At 43.1% G+C, this 16,962-nt stretch overlaps 1 protein-coding gene across 1 annotated transcript in view; it reads right to left on the bottom strand.

Moving 5' to 3' along the window:
- Nucleotides 1-3,656: 3,656 nt before the first annotated feature.
- Ddc (dopa decarboxylase) overlaps nt 3,657-16,962 on the bottom strand; it is a 66,559-nt gene continuing 53,253 nt past the window's right edge. Inside the window, exons 9-13 of the mRNA XM_028778182.1 lie at nt 14,140-14,159; nt 11,327-11,425; nt 8,583-8,684; nt 4,750-4,971; nt 3,657-4,072 (exon numbers count right to left, since the gene is read on the bottom strand). Of these exons, the coding sequence (XP_028634015.1) occupies nt 4,771-4,971; nt 8,583-8,684; nt 11,327-11,425; nt 14,140-14,159 (422 nt within the window). The 3' untranslated portion in view covers nt 3,657-4,072; nt 4,750-4,770. The remainder of the gene's footprint in view (nt 4,073-4,749; nt 4,972-8,582; nt 8,685-11,326; nt 11,426-14,139; nt 14,160-16,962) is intronic.

The raw sequence follows: 16,962 nt of genomic DNA, 5'->3' as shown, positions 1-16,962 counted from the left end.
GAAGAAAGGACACAATTAAATCTGTCTCTTTCTTGAGATTCCCCAAATATAGTTGGATTTCTCCTGATTGCTGTATCTTTCCACTTCAAACCTGCCTTGGTGAAAGAGGCCTAGTGAAGACTGGAGATGTATCCAGCCAGCCACCCTTGGATATACAGTCTATGGCAGCCTAATGTGAATCAAACACAGTCCTAATGAAAAGTTTTCATTAGATGGTGCTCTCCCCTAAGACCAGAGGCAGAATTTTAACAAGTCTGACAAAGTTCTCATTAGCCTTTATATTCATGAATGGGGCAAGCTTCACTCTACAAAATAAAACAAGAGCGCTTGGACTGGGCAGAAACAGAAGGGTGAGCTTCGTAACGCAGGGAGACGAGCCTGCTGGAAAGGAGCTGACAGGTTGATATCAGCTTACTTCAGCTCACTTTTTTGTGAGGTTAGAGCAGAGGGACTTAATCAAGCTGAGGTAGTTTGGCCTCTAGCTGCTGTGAATTTCCTGTGTTTAGGAAAAACTGGTCCATGTGTGGATCCTTCTGCTTTTAGTTTGAGCTGGCTATGGGGGCATGCCATAATTCTTCCTGTGACTGTTTATTGCATGTCTGCTTTGGGGAACCACACAAGTTACTTTTAAAAGACCTTTTCAAATGTTACCAGTTTATGCAAGCAACTTGCTCCACTAGTAATTTTTTACAAAAAAATATCCATTACTTTTACAAGGGTATGTTATGGCATACATAGAGAGGTGCTGAGGAAACAGATTTTGATACCAAAGAAGTGAAAAATTTTAATATTTGGGAATTTATATTATTCATTTAAAAAAAATAAAGCAATCTTTAGGCCAAATGCTATTGGGTAAGCACCATGTTCCCTCAAAAGTAGACTTTCTGAGTAGAATACCAGTAAGACTATTTTTCAGTTTAAACCATTGATTGGATTCCCTAGTTGAAAGTTCAGTCCTGCCTTCCCTTGGGGTCTTGTCCTGTATCCCTTTCCCTTGTTGCCCTCAAAATAATGATCTGCCACGAGGTGACAGCATACTGTCCTTCTATCTCAGGCTTTTCTGTATGCTGACTTGGATCTCCTGTTCCAGGAAGACTGCCCTTTGCTATATTCTAGACAAGAGATGTTCCAGGATACCATCTTTTGTTAGCTTTCTGCTCTGTTCAGATAAGTCTAGGGTTTTCTCAACTCTGGATAGAACTGCCTGTAGTCGAGAGGAAAAAAAAAAAAAAAAACCCTGATGTCACACTGGCAACATCTAGCATCACTGCCACCAGAGGTCGCTGTGCTCCAATAAGCAACTGCAGTAAGCACAGATTTAAATGCACGTGCTACACGTCCAGGCATTCCCAATTCTCTTTTGTTTGGTTGGTTTTGATTTTTCAAGACAAGGTTTCCGTCTGTAGCCTTGACTGTCCTGGAACTCACTTTGTAGATCAGGGTGGCCTTGAACTGAAGAGGTCTACCTGCTTGCCTCTGGCTTCTAAACGCTGAGACTAAAGGCATGCAGCACTATGCCTGGCTTTGGAATACTGAATTCTATGTGAATAATGTATAGTTGGGATCAAAGGCAAGATTTATCCAGGCAGATAAAATGGACCTTGTCCCATAATCACCAAATCCACCCCCCTGCAGCCTATCCTGAGAAGACTCTCTAGTAGTTTGCTTTTTATTGTGCTAAATAACATGATCAGAGGCAAACTGGGGAGGAAAGAGTGTCTTTCATCTTACAACTTACAGTCCATCATTAAGGAAAGTCTAGTCAGGAACTCAAAGCAAAAATATGGAGGCCAGGACTGAAGCAGAGGGATGGAGGAACACTGCTCACTGACTTACTTTCATGGCTTACTCAAGTTGTTTTTTTATATAACTAGGACCACCTGCACAAGCATGGTACCACGCACAGCTGGCTGGGCCTGCTTACATCTATCGTTAATGGAGAAGATACAGCACATACTGACATTACAGGCAGTCTGAGGGAGGCAGTTTCTCAATTGAGGTTACCTTCTCTCAGATGACTCAAGTTTGAATCAACTTGATTAAAAAATTAACCAGCACAAGGTTAGTCGGGGGGAGTCCATGCTACAGATGGCCACACAGTTTAATAGGAGAGAAGGTGGGTTCTTGAGGCAGACTGCCTGGACAGCATCACTAACTTAGATGCCAGTTATCTCTGTGACATTAAAAAGTGTCATCAAACCTTGCAGTGCCTCATTTTTTTTTTCATCTATAAAAAGGAGATAGTAATGCAGCTTACCTCATGGAATTTTTTAAATGAATATTAAATTGATATTTTTAAATATGGATAACAGCATCTGGCATAGAGTACGTGCTGCCGTATGATTTTGTTAACTGGGGGTAAGCTCTTCTTCCTGTTACTAGGGCTGAGTGTTTTGATGTCTAAGCACCATGTTGAAGAAAGACCAGTAGATGGAATGTGCTGGTATCAACTTGACACAAGCTAGTCATTTGGGAAGAGGAAACCTCAATTGAGAAAATGCTCCCACCAGATTGACCTGTGGGATATCTTGATTGAAGATTTATATGGGAAGACTGAACACACTGTAGGCAGTGCTACCCCTGGGCTGATGTGGCCTCATTACTGTAAGAAAGCAAACTGAATAAAGCTGTAAGCAACATTACTCCATGCCCTCTTCTTCAGTCCCTGCCTTGAGTTACTTCCTGGACTTCTTTCATGGATGGGCTGTGATATGGAAGTGTGAGCCAAATCAACCCTTTCCTTCTCTAGTTGCTTTTGGTCATGGTGTTTTATCATAGAAGTAGAAACTCTAATAAGACAGCGGATACGCTAAAAACAATGAGCCAGAGTTAGACAAGATTGTATACTTCCTGGGTTTGAACATAAGCTGAGATCTTAGACTCTATTTAAAGATTCAGACAGATTTAGAAAGAAATACTCCAGCCTTTTAGATAATTCCTACCTCCCATTTGTGCAGTCTAGGACCCAAGCCCAAGGAATGGTGCCACCCACACTGGGGGTGTTTTTCACTACCTCAAGTAACATAATCAATATAATCCCTCAGGGCATGGCCATAGGCAACCTAAATTAGAAAGTCTCCTCGATGATTCTAGATCCTGTCAACTGGACACTCAATATAAACCACCACACCTGCTATTAACACAAGGACTTCATGTAAATGCTGTTGACAATTCTAAAGTCTCCAAAGGACAAAAATACACATATGTTGGGACTGGGGAGATGGCTAAGTAGCTAAAAGTGCACTCTGCTCTTGTAGAAAACCCACTTGGTTTTTAGCACCTACAATTAGATGGGTTATAACTACCTATAACTCTAGCTCTAGAGGACATGGTGGCCTCTTCTGGCCTCCTTGAGCAACATGCACACACACACAAATGTACACACACAAGAAATAAATCTACAAAAAAAAATAGCATTTTTCTAAAATCAGAATGACTCTATATAAAGATCAGAGATTATTTGAGTAAGTACTTAGAAACTGAACTCATGAAATCTAAGCAGGATTTGAGCATTGTTAATGATTCTGAACAGTGACTGACATATACCATATACCATATACATATACCATATACATATATACATGATGACAAAATGTCTGAAAGTGTTATTCACGTTCACAAGAATGAGTGTAAAACAAGATGCTTACTCAGTACACTTAGTATTACACATAGGTTGTTTATTAAGTATTTAGCCACACAGAGGACAAGTTAACAGCCATAGATAGTCTGAAGGTAAGACCAAAGACTGCTCTAGAAAATATTTCTATAAGGCTTTTCTGCCACCAATGGTTTTATGAGCACAAAGACATCTTATTATCAACAGAAATTACAGCCACACAAAAAAGCAGAAGTTAGAGTCACTAATGCTAGCTTTCCACACAGAAAACATTTCTCCCTGGATAATACAGAAAATATTTCTTCATTGATAAGTCACCAAAAAGTCAATCAGAGGTTTCTGGTTAATTTTGGAGACACACGTGACGCCACATATAACCATGATTTCACGAAGACGGAGTGGTGGTTATTTTTCTCTTTCCAGTTTTCAGATAAACTTCTTTTCAACTTTTGATCTCTATGGGGAAAAACATAGCATGAACTCAGAGGCTTAGAAATAAAGAGAACTGGCAATGTAGCTCAGTGGTAGTGCCCCTGCCTAGAAGGCCAAGATGCTTGTTGTATTCCCAATGCCACAGAAACAAAAATAAAAGAATAAAAATTAGAATTTTCTGTACTTCTAAATTGACTTCAGAGAAGGAATACACTGTTTCTGCAGTGACCCAATACAATAAATCATTTTAACTGAAGAGTTCATGTTACCAATCTGACATGTCTAACGATAAATTTTACAAATTACTCTGGTTATGCTTCTTCTTCTCTGATAAGCAGCATGGAAGCCTGCCCTTCCTTACCATAGCAGTTTTGGTCTTGCCTGACAGTCACATGAAAATCCCAGTTTCTGTTTTCTCGTAGCTAAAGTTTAATTGGATAGTTGCTTTGGTCAGTGCTGTTTGGGGAGATCTGAAGGGAAAGTATACACTGAGATCTATACATTATTATATATACTCCCACAGAAATGAATACAAATTCACTCTGTAGAATCATGACACATAACATTCTTTCTGCTTTTCCTGACTGACTTTCTCCTCCTCACTGCACAGCTCCTTAGCACTAAGTGGCCATGCTGGGACTGAGCTGGAATCCTGATTGCACCACAGGGAAGACAGGATGTTCCTGGCACAGCTAGCTTACCTGAGGCATCTCTGTTTTCATTCACTCTTTCTCTGCCCTCAGCACACTGCTTGCTAGATCTCTGATGTGCTCCCAGGCCAGCTGCACGTGGGCAGACTGCACAGTGCGAGCACACACAGCAAAGCGCAGCACAAACTTGTCTCGGAGACAGCAGGGAACCAAGTGGATTTTTTTGGCACTGTTTATTCTTTGTAAGAGAGTTTCGTTCAACTGGTTGGAGCCCTAGAGGAATAAAAAGCAGAGCCATCATATAACACAAAGTCTAGTAACACCTAGAGATGAAACCATCTTTACTTTTCTTTTATATGTAAGATGGTAGAAAGTTAGATGAAATGACTAATATCGGCTTAAAGAACTTAGAAGAGTTTAAAGAACTTCTCTCTGTGATAGCATTTCTCGGAGATCTGTATTATCAGAAGTTGACCTTCTTATCCTCCAAGTTTGTTTAAGAAAGATGAAGGTCCTCGGAGGCACTGTCAGCAAATAGAAGAGGACAAACTATGTGACCCTGTCTCTGGTACACCAGAGCAGCTTTAGATACAGTGGAACCCACAGGAGGTCTCAACAACAGAGACAATGGAGCACCCCAGGCAAGGCTAGCTGTTTCCCAGAAGAATCTCAAAAGGGTATTTGTAAATGCGGGAATGGAGGATTATGGATAATCTCTATACAGCTTCTCTAGAAAAGGAATAGTCAACAAGCTGGAGACAGAGAGGCCAGAGCCCTCCACTCCCAATGACTGACCAGAGATAAGAGGACTTTATCAAACAACACACAGCAAGCCTTCACTTTCCAGCTGGGCCCCAAGTAGACAGGCTGGTAGCTAGCTGTTGTCTGCCTATTTCTTTATTCCTTTGTAAAACTGTCATGAAATGGCTTCCCAGCTGCTAAGCCTTTCAGTCTAGCAAAATGTACCAGGGGCTGGTTTCGGGCGTCGCTTCCTAATCATAAGGCCCTTGCAAGGCTGGACCATTTATTCTGGATTTTAAGGGTCGAGAGGTAGGAGGATGCATGGGAAGGAAAGTGTCACCTCTGCCTGGACCATGGTAGCTGGACACTTGCTGGATACTGAAAACTGTTCTTGACCTTGGACAGATTCACATGCCTCTAACTTTGGGTCTGAGTGTGACATCTAAGAAAATCTTAAGTGTACAGTGGAGGAACTACAGGCTATTCATATTGTTGGTGTAGATGCTGCGACTGGACAATAAGGTCCTATTCAAGGAAGATGGAGACATGAACTTTGGTACTAAGAAGATGAGCTTCATTAAAAAAAAAAAAAAGAACCTCAGTATGAGAGCACACACTTGAAATTCATATAATACAGAAAAAAAAACCCAATTATTTAGGAAAAAGTTGTGTGTCCTTTTCAATTGCTTTAGGTTAGAAAGAATTGCCATGAAGTAGGACCAGAAAGCAAACAGAAATGATCAGAGATGCAATAATGAAAAGGCAAAAGCAGGGCTGGAGAGATGGCTCAGCAGTTAAGAGCACTGCCTGCTCTTCCAGAGGTCCTGAGTTCAATTCCCAGCAGCCATATGGTGGCTCATAACCATCTGTAATGAGATATGATGCCCTCTTCTGGAGTATCTGAAGACAGCTACAGTGTACTCACATATATAAAATAAATAAATACATTTTTTAAAAGGCAAATGTAAGATAAGTAAGATAAAGGGAGTCTGGCCACGGAGGAAGGAGTAATTATGCCACTGTAATGTCTCATACTTTATGTCTAATAATGGGCCACAAGGGCCAGAACGTATAGCTTAGTGGTAGAGCAGCTGCCTAGCACCTGTGAGACCCTAGTTTAAATCCCCAATGCCACGAAAAAGAATTTGGTACAGTGGATGCTACTTTAAGCCAGCAGAGTGGTGCATACCTGTAACCTTACCTTTTGAGAGATGAAGACAAGGAAACCCTTTCAAGATAGTCTTAGGCTATATAGCCAGTTTGAGGGTCACCTGGGCTACATGAGATTATGTCTCAATAAGTAAGCAGCCACAATATATGCTTGTTGAACCCATCAAGGATAGAGAGGATTGCAAAATCAGATTGGAAAAGAGAAGGAGGGAAAAATCATACGGCATAGTGATACAGGCAAAAAAATTAAGGAATAGTGTTTGGCTAATGTGCTTCCTTAAGAAAAAAAAGGCATAGGAGATAACAAAGGTTCACAGAAGAAAAGGTTTCTTAGCCAAAGAGTCTGGAGGGTTCTGTGTGTGAGGGCTGTGCACACTACCAGGCATGGGAGAAGGGGCAGAATCTGAGGCAAAGTGTATTTGACATAATCTTAAATTATACAAATCCACCAATAGTCTTAGCCTTGACAACAACATCATGTCAAGAGTGAAGAAGACAATCACAAAGGCAATCTTACGTACAGGTCTTTAAGGAAGACCAACCTGTTCTAAAATTATATTGTGGCAATGTCCTCACAACCCTGTAGCTATATTAGAAATCACTCAAATGGACAAGCTAAAGGCCAATATGAATTACATCTCAATAAAACCATTAAAATTACAATATAAGCATCCTAAAAAAAACTGAAAGTATTTTACAGCAGCATCCTACAGCAATGAAAACAAATACTTGGGGGACAGAGAAGTCAACGCGGTACTAACACCAATGTTGGTAGACCTGCCATATGCCATGCACCACACATCTAACTCCAGGGACATGTGTACTTGAGGCATCCCACACAGGCTACCTATGGCTAACTTTCTTGGTTTTTCTATACATCTTCCTTAGACATTACATTTTATGCTTGCAGAAAGCATGCGGCTCCTGTCTAGCACGCATGTCATAACACTTGTGCTTGATCCCTCTAGAATCTCCCATGCTTGGACCTCATCTCAAAGCTCTAAGAATCAAGATGAGGGAAGGATATGGTACATGGGGTGCAGCACCATGAAAATGATGTATCCCAGACTCTTCCCATGACTGCTGTCTAAGCTTGGACAAGGAGGTCTCTTCAAGACCTTCTGAACTGATTCAGAACATCCAGTCAAGTGTAGTAGCATGCATCTGCAGATCCAGCTACTTGGGAGGATGGCAAGTTTCAGGTCAGCCTAGGTAACATCTTGGGGCCCTTGTCTCTTTTTTTTTAAAAAAAAAAAAGGTGACAAAGGAGGCAGGTTCTGGGGATGTAGCATAGTGTGGACTTGTCTTGCATCTGTGAAGCTCTGGGTTCTATCCCAGTACTGTAAAAAGGAGAGGAAGGCGAGGAGGAAGAAAACAAAGCATAAAACTGTTGGCCTATTAAAAGCCATCTTAGTAATGGCCAGAGCATCTGGTTTCATTTATAAGACAGTGATGAGCAGGGCCTTTTGAGTAACATGGTTGTGTAAGTCTCTGCAAAGATAGCTTACTCCCATGCTGATCTGGGCAGACTTCCCTCACAAAGAGAACAAACATAGAGCCCAGGTACCCGTTCTGTGCAGGAATCTTGCGTAGGTATATATAGCCAGATGACTGGGACAGTGGAGTTTGTTTATCAACTCGGTTCCCAGATGTGCTGATGCTGTGTGTCCACAGGTGACCTGGTTACTGAGGCCACAGACAGCTCAGCAGAGGGTTACAGTTCCAGAGGTATTGGATGGACTCTTGGCATTGGGTCAAGAGGAAAGCATCCAATCACATCAGAGGAAACTGGGCAGCAAGTCCGTGGAGGAGAGTCTACTGGGCCAGTTAGCCAGCCAGCATGGCCTGCTTAGCACCACAGGTCATGTTCTGTAGTCCTTGGCAACTGGTACACAACTTTGCTTGTGGATGTCATGAATAATACTTTATCGCATTCAACAAAAATAAAGATGGCTGGAATTGGTATAACATACCTTTAGCCGGAAGCAGACCAATCCAAGAATGACTTCCGTGCAAATTTCAAAGCGAGGGTCCTGGCGTACCAGGGACTCAAACTCATGAGACAGCTCCACGTGCTGGAAAAAGGGAAGGGAAACTTGCTGTCTTTCTTATCACAACTTAAGCCTAACCCTGGCAACCCAGTACTTTATAGGGCAGCACATCTATTATTTATTCACATGTGCTGAGCAATGTCCTGCATCCTCATCAGCATTTCCTACATAAGTTGAGACAAAACTCATCTGCCCTAGACCACAAGAATTCCAGTTCCCTCAAAAAGAAAAAAAAAGTACTCATCTTTTTCCATCCGTGGATGTATGTTTTAACCCCTCCTTTCTTTTATAATTTTATAATAAACATTATAAAGAAGTAGTTGGGAGATTCTAAAAGAAAGAAAGGCCACCTTGACCTCCTCCTGGTAGCTTGAAATATTGTGATAGAGCTTTACTAATTGGTCGGTAGGAAACTGAGGCCCAGCAGAACAAGTATCATAGTGAAGGCCTTAGTCAGACCTTGGCTCAGCTGAGATTCACATCAGCTGTATCTGATGTGGGCACTGGGATACCACTTCTTCGGTAAGTGAGGCAGTGATCCCAGCCTGATTCCAACTTACAGAAAGCAGTCACCCTTACATACCTCATTCGAGAGCTGTGTGCCCTCTGATGTGATGGTGCATGCCTGTGATCACAACACCTGGAAAACTCTATGAGTCTGAGGCCAACCTGATCTGCATACTGAGCACCAGGCTAACTAAGGCTACATACTGAGACCCTATCTCCAAAATAATAACTTTTTTTTTAAAGGCACCGTGGTCGCATTGAATACACCAACTTATTTAATCTCTAGACGTTTATAGAATTCAAAAACTGATTAAAACCACATATGAACATTCGATCATTGTCCAAGGGCACACTTAGCTAATTGAAACCTTCTGGCACCCAGGACTAGCTTCCACAAGGCCCATCCTTTAGAGGAGCTAAAGCACACAAAGCTTGTTCCGAAATAAATGCCAAAGAAACCATTTTCCCAAGTCATCCCACCAGGGGGCACCAAAGATTCAGGACTAAAATGATCTTCCATTAGCTCAAGTCTAGGAACTCCATCTTTGTCCATTCCTATAGTCTCCTGTGAAGGCTGGATTGAGGCCTTTCCAGAAAGAGGTGTGGTGTGTCTTTAACCTGGCACAGGCTAATCACAGTGAACTGTTCTGAACTGAGAGTCATCACCACCTTTGACAGATAAACCACTCGGGGCTTCTTTCTTATTACACACAAGTTGACTCACCCTCCTCATCCTTTTTGCAATTGGATCAGGGACTATCTAGAAATCTCCACACACTCTAGGTTTCTAATTCTTTCCCTTGTGTAGCTTCTCACAATGTTTGATGTTTGCATACGTTTCTTTACAATAGTTTTGTGATCTGGACAGATGCCAGTTTACCACATGGGACGGGTACTCTGCGAACAAATGCTTTTCTGCATCCTGTCACAGAAGAGGGGCCTGAGACATTCAGCCCCTGCCTTTGGCTTCACATCTGGTAATGCAGTGGGACTTAAGGGGAAAGCTGTCACCACCACAGGCTGGAAACCACAGGCATGCTTGCCTCATCAAGATGATGTTGTGGCTTAGAAAGGGCTCAGCTGAAGCCATTGGGCCCTCTGAATCTGACTAAATGGGTAGACAAGTCCTGGCTCATAGTCAGGCCTTCACTGTTGAAAAAAAAAAAGTAGGGTAGTAGGGCTTAGAATCAATCAGTTCCTCAAGGTAGTTTAATGCATATCATACTGAACAGAATGGCTTGTTGGAACAGAAGTTCCTTACTGCCCAGGAAGCCTCCTTGAGACAAAAGAACTAGATGGTATCTAGTCCAACCAACTCAAAGGTTTTCTTAGTTTGGAAGGTTTTGTTTTGTTGTTGTTGTCAGTTTGCTTGTTTTGTTTCGATTCCTTTGGTGGTAGTGGGGGAGAAAACATTACATTCTCACTATTAGAATTGCTCCGTCAAAATTGCTGCTGGATGGGTATGTGAAAAACATTAAATTTACACAATGCATTTAATTAACTTCCTGGAGCTGATAATCTGTACTCTAATGAAAGTGTCCTAGAAGATACATAGGACCAGTTTGTGAGTGCCCTAATCAGAAAGGCCCAAACTACAGCCTGATTCCAACACTATGCTTAAAATGCTGTTTCAGACAACAGGCAGATCATGGCCGCCCTCACTCAGTTTCCAGCCTGAACTTTCCAACCCAGGGTCTGGGCTTCCCCTCCCCCAGAAGCTCTTTCCTATGTAATCCAGACATTTTGGCCTCTTGCTCCCCCTCTCTTCCCCCTCCCCTCTGTCTCTGCCTCTCTCCACGTGGCGCCTAGTTCCTTGAGACCAGTAAACCCACCCCAGAGCTGCTTCCCAAGAAACCTGCCTTTATTCAAACCTGGTTTGAATTGACTCGTTTCACTGGCAGAGAATAACTTATCACATCCATTCCTCTGTCCCCAAAGGCCTATCCCTTCTAGGAAACTGTCTATCTCAGCTTGTATATGAAAATTCTGATGTCCTCATGTTTATGAAAGGGCCTCATGATGTACTTTCCAGCGCTTATCCCCGTTGTTAGGCAATGCATGATGGTGTTTGCTTACAGAGACACCTGAATTCGTTTCTGAGTTTCCTATGACCGACCGACCATTAGAACATTACTCAGATAAACAAAGAAGGCAGTCACCTTTCGGATGTAAGCCTGCAGCCCCTTGACTCCGTACATTCTAAAAACAAACCACATTTTCAAAGAGCGAAACCTTCGCCCCAGTGGGATCTGCCAGTGCTGGAACAAAATATAAAGAACCCATCAGTGAGAAGCATGTAAACAGCCAGGGTCCTTTTCAGCTTCTCAGTCAGCCGGTTTCTCCTGGAATCAGCCCGTTTCCTATAGAATGCCCCGTTTACCCCAGCCGGGATGGCGCACAACTTGACGTGTGAGCTGGGGAGAGAAGAGGGAGAAGCTGTCTTCACATCCTGTATAGATGAGGACAGAAGAAACACTGAATGAGAGGCACTGAACTTTACTATTTTCAATGCACAGATGTCTGTTGAGTACATCCCAGAGGAGGCACTCCAGGAAGAAATAGGAACGTTGTGGTCCTGCCCTAGGCAGCTTCCGTGGGGGCAGGAGGTCATCTAGGCAGAGAGAGGGTGCTGAACTCCTTGTGTGTCTGCCTTTCTCTGCCTGGATGCACTGAAACTGCACTCCGAAACAGTATCAGCGCCTTTGTCTCACTGACCTCTGGGGAGTGACCCCTCATACCCTTTTACCAAAGAAGCCTGCCTCTGCTTCTCCTAGCTTTTCCAGACCGTCGGCTGACAGGCTGTTCACACTGGCTCCTCACATTCTTCTTGATGGTGATGGATGATGGTTGGAAATGCAATAAAAGCACGTAGGAAAGGGCAGGCATGAGACACAGGCCTGTCGGGAGGATGGCCTTGCACTACTTCCTGGCTTTCTTTGAAATTCTTTTACTTGAGCTTACAAAGGGCATGCTGGGGGAGGGGAGCGCTTTACTTCTTATCTAGTCCCTTGGCTCCAGTCTCATGGAGAGAAAGAGCAGTCTCCCTTCTGGATGGTGTTCTACAGTTGGGAAAAGCACCTAAACTCCACTGCTGTCTGCCATCAGTGATACCACTAAGAATTAGCCTTAGTTACACTTAAATACGAGCTCAGTGCTGCGTCTAGGAAAATAAAGTTTATTTTTAAATACAGCCGTTCCTCCCTGACTCAGAAAGTGAGCTCCGTGAAATCTGAGACAACACCAAACGTATATACACTGTTTTCCCTATCTGTCTATGCCTATGGTATACAACTCCAAATGAATATACACTGTTTTCCCTATACGTCTATGCCTATGGTATAATTCCTTTTGTTTAAGGCACAGTCTCATTATGCAGCCCCACTGGCATGGACTCACTTGGTAGGCAAGGTTGGTAGGCTAGGAGAGCCTCCTGCCCCTGACTCCTGAGTACTGGGATTAAAGGTGTACACTATCATACTTTAGTCCTTAGTTTAATTTCTTACTATTAAACTGTTTCTTTATGAAGGCATCTGGCTTTCCTGAATTATTATTCAGCAGGCATACAGTTTTACCAAGTATATAAAAATCAGAAAAAGATGATAAGGCCATAGAATGTGCAAATTTTGTGGGTTTTCTTTCCTTTCTTTCTTTCTTTCTTTTCTTTCTTTTCTTTTCTTTTTCTTTTTTTAAATTTTGCTTCTGCACAGCTTAAATACCATTGTGGGGAAGGGGACATCTGACCTCATGCCAAGTTCACTTAAAATAATGGAGGTTCTGCTGACAATTGCTTACAGACTTGACAAGCTCTGGTTAACGTAGATTGGGAGCCTTTTTTCTCAAATGTCTGGCATTAGCACCTCCACAACAGTAATACAAACCCAAAGCCCACATCAGTGTCAGGACAAAAAGATTGTAAGTGATCTTATCCTCAAAGTACTTTTAATATTATTATCATATTATCCCTTAAATTGTGCTTTCTAAAAGGTAACTTGGATCCTAAACAGGGATGGCGTGTACAAAGTTAAGGGAGATAATCGAGTGTTCTCCTGGCCATACCCATATCTGCACAAGTCCTGGCTTTTTCCCATGGTACAAGCTTCCCTGAAACTCTGGCCTGGGGGAAGATAGAATGAAGATTCCCTGGTAACCCACACCTGCCAGCCTGCAGCTGTCATCAGAAGAAGGAAGGGTACTCTATGTCTAGGCGAGGTAATCCTGATACCCTTTATTATCAGTGGCTGACATACTGCCCCAAGAATTTAGACACACTACTTCGGACAAAATGCTTTGATAGTGTCCTATACTCAGCATGCATACCCGCCTCCCCACCCAGCAAATATGCTAGGTCTTTTTTTTTCTTTTTCTTTTTTGAGTCAGAGAGGCAGCAGATGAAGTGGGCCCCTTCATGTCCCAAGAGAGGCAGCAGATGAAGTGGGCCCCTTCATTTTCCGAGAGAGGCAGCAGATGCAGTGGGCCCCTTCGAGTTCCCGGCCTGGCTTGGCTTCTATTCTTGGAAGAAGCCTCCCAGCCTTACTTGCGGTTCCAAATTCCTTTCCAGAGCAAAGCTGGGACAACCTGGTGTTTTCAAAATCCAGAAAACATTTGTGGCGAATAAAAAAAAAAATGGAGAAAGAAGTAAAGTGAGTAGAGGAAAGTCTGCCAAGACTACGCTCTCCTGTCCAAGAGGCTGGCTTTTCTCTGATTCTGCCCTAGCACTCCCCAGGACGCTGCCCCAAGCACAGGCAGAAAGCAGAAAAAATAGCCACGTGGGCTGTGGAAAGACAGATCCTTGATAGACGTGGCAGAGCTACTTACTGCAAAGCCACCTAATATGTCTGTCAGAACACATTTAGAAGGTGCCTCTTGTGGCCTCCAACTCAGGACCGTGGGAGAGGAGGAGACAGCAGCAGCATAGTAGGAAGCCCTTGGCACTTCAGAGTTTGGATTACAATGGGCAAAACCACTCACTTACCCTGTAGTCAGTGATGAGTCCTGGAGAAAAAAAAGAAAGACAAAAAGTGGCCATTAGAGAGAGGTATCTTTTCTTCCTCCAGGCTTATAAATGATGACTTTTGTGGCAGACATGAAACTATTCAAGGACTGGCTAGGGCTATGTGTTCTCTGTGGCTCATTCAAGGTAACCGATTCAAGGGGAGTCCCTGAAAGCAGGATGCCCAGGACACATTTGGAAGGCTGAATTATTAATGGAGCTTCTGATACAAAGAATGATTCAAATAATAAGGGACGGGGGAGGGGGGTTCACCTCCATGTTCAAGGATGTTGGCTGGCATCTGGCACAGAGCAGCTGCTCTATGAATACACTCTGAGTCAAATTCCTCATCCCGGACTCAGTGCCCCCACATTGGTTTTCAAAAAGCTCTTTAGCACTCTCATGTTCTCTGGTGCCTACAACCCTAGATCCCAGAACAACATGAGGAAGGAAGCCCTGTGAGGAGTCACAAACCAGTTTCTAGAGTATCCTGGACACAGACTAGGGGAAAACACGAAGGTTGGCTGCAGCCCTGCTGGGCACAATAGGGAGTCAGACACCTTGGAAATCTCTCCCATCAACACAGGCCAAGCAAAGCATGCTGCAGCGTGCACACATCCCTGCTTTCTAGGCAATAGTAACTGCAGCATGGTCGTTTCAGCTGGAACAACCTAAGATACTCACTATACACTGCAGCAGAGCGTTCACATTCTCTATTCAGGACTTCTGAAGTCATTATTTGACTTCTACTGGCCCTCAGGAAAGTCTAGGACTTTTCTCAACTAGGATAAAGTGGCTGTGTAGGGGACATGCATAACTACCTGTCTCAGCCTATCTTTTGAGTAACTCAGAGACAGAGCCTACAGTTCTATACAGGGTCCTCAACCCCCATCCCACACTCTGACCTTTTCTCTGGAGCCTCTTGTCAGCAAAGGAGCTCATAAACAAACCTGATGGCAGCGACGTGGTGTCAAAAAATAACCTGATAGTGACTCACAAAGACCCAAGGTACCTGGTCATAGCTACATGACTCATAAGTGAAAATGAATGTTTGACATCACCTCCTGGGAGTGTATATGCCTGAGCTATCTGACAGAGTACCGTTAGTCACATCTCAGCTATGTTAATCAAGTAGTTGGGTGAAACTAAAGGAAATTGAAAAGGTAGTTCTGCCAGATGAGGCATCTTTCAAGTGTCATCTTCCCCGCTGTGGGTTAGTGACTGCCATGTGGACAGCACAGAATTGTACAGTGTTTCCTCAGTGCAGGAAACACAGCGGAAGAAAGGGTACAACTGACTGCTTTAAGGAGAAGGATTTAGACATGGTTGCTTCTAGAACGAGAGGAGAGCATGAGTGAAAATGTGCTTTTTTGTGAGTCTGTTTCACTGGGGTTGAGTACTGGCCTCAACACCTGGGCTCCTTGTACAGTCACTCAGAGCTGGCAGAAACAATACCAGCTCCTCCCCTAAACCAGCAAGTTCCTATGCCTTCATGATTTATTTTAGTGTAGGCAGCTTGTAAATGGCACTTCAAAGCAATAAAATTAGACAATGCTTAAAACTGTGAGAAATACAATATATTGACAACTGTGGTTTAAATGACAAATGTCTCCCATGGGGGCTCACAGATTTGAACATTTGGTCCCCAGTTTGTGGTATTGTTTAAGGAGGTTATGGAACCTTTGGGAGGCAGAGCCTTGCTGGAGAAATTTCATCACTGGAGGTGGGCTTTCTATAGCCTTGCCTTACTTCCTGTTCTTACTCTCTTTACTTCCTGTATGTTAATGAGACTGTGACCTGTCCCTGTCTAGCCTTACCTGTTGTCAGGCTTTTCCCACCACAATAGACACTATCCCTTTGGCACTGTAAGCCAAAATAAACACTTTTCTCAGTTGCTTTTGTTCATGGTATTTTATTGTAGCAACAGGAAAGTAATTAATATAGAAATATTTGCATTTGGAACGCTGACTTAGGAAATCTAGTTTAACATTGACTCTTTTTCCACTTTGCAGAATAGATCTTTATTAACACAGATTATATCTGGAAAGCCCACTTAATGAGAGCAATGATTTCCCTCTTTTGGCAGCAGAAGTCAGCATTTTCTGTTATATAAAAATCTCAGGCTGGAGATACAGGCTCGGATGGTAGACTGGTTGCCCAACATTTATGAAAACCTGGATTTGATCCCCAGAATCATAAACCAGGTGTGGTGGCACATTTCTGTAATCCCAACACTAGGGAGGTGGAGGCAAGACCATGACAAGTATGAAGTCACCATCCTGGCTACACAGTTGAGCAGAAATACTTGTCAGGGAAACGTGGATATCTGTTCTCTTGGTGCCTTTCAGACCCCAGCCTACACTTATGATTTTGTACTGGAGGCTGTGGACTACAAAGATGGATAATAGGCACATAGAATGTAGTACTTTATGGGTTTTTTTTTTTTAAGAATTCAGCTGTGTTGTATACCAGGATTCAATGAGGAGACAGTGGCAGAGTGTCTCCTGCATCTCTCTGCACCAGGAAAAATTTTGTCAGTACCATAAGCCACTGCTCTAGTTTCAGTAGATAGTGACTGGAAAGAAGTGGTTTGTAACCAGGAGGTGGTGGCACATGCCTTTAATCCCAGCACTCAGAAGACAAAGACAGGCAGATCTCTGTGAGTTCCAGGCCAGAGTGGTTTATAAAGTGAGTTCCAGGACAGCCAGAAAAACTCTGAACCCGCAAAAAAAAAGGGAAGGAAGGAAGGAAGAAAAGAAAGGAAGGAAGGAAGGAAGGAAGGAAGGAAGGAAGGAAGGAAGGAAG

This window comes from Grammomys surdaster, unplaced genomic scaffold, assembly GCF_004785775.1.
Source record: "Grammomys surdaster isolate TR1022 unplaced genomic scaffold, NIH_TR_1.0 67, whole genome shotgun sequence".
NCBI lineage: Eukaryota > Metazoa > Chordata > Mammalia > Rodentia > Muridae > Grammomys > Grammomys surdaster.
Note: the sequence above shows the minus strand (reverse complement) of the source record. Positions and strands in the feature narration are given on the sequence as shown.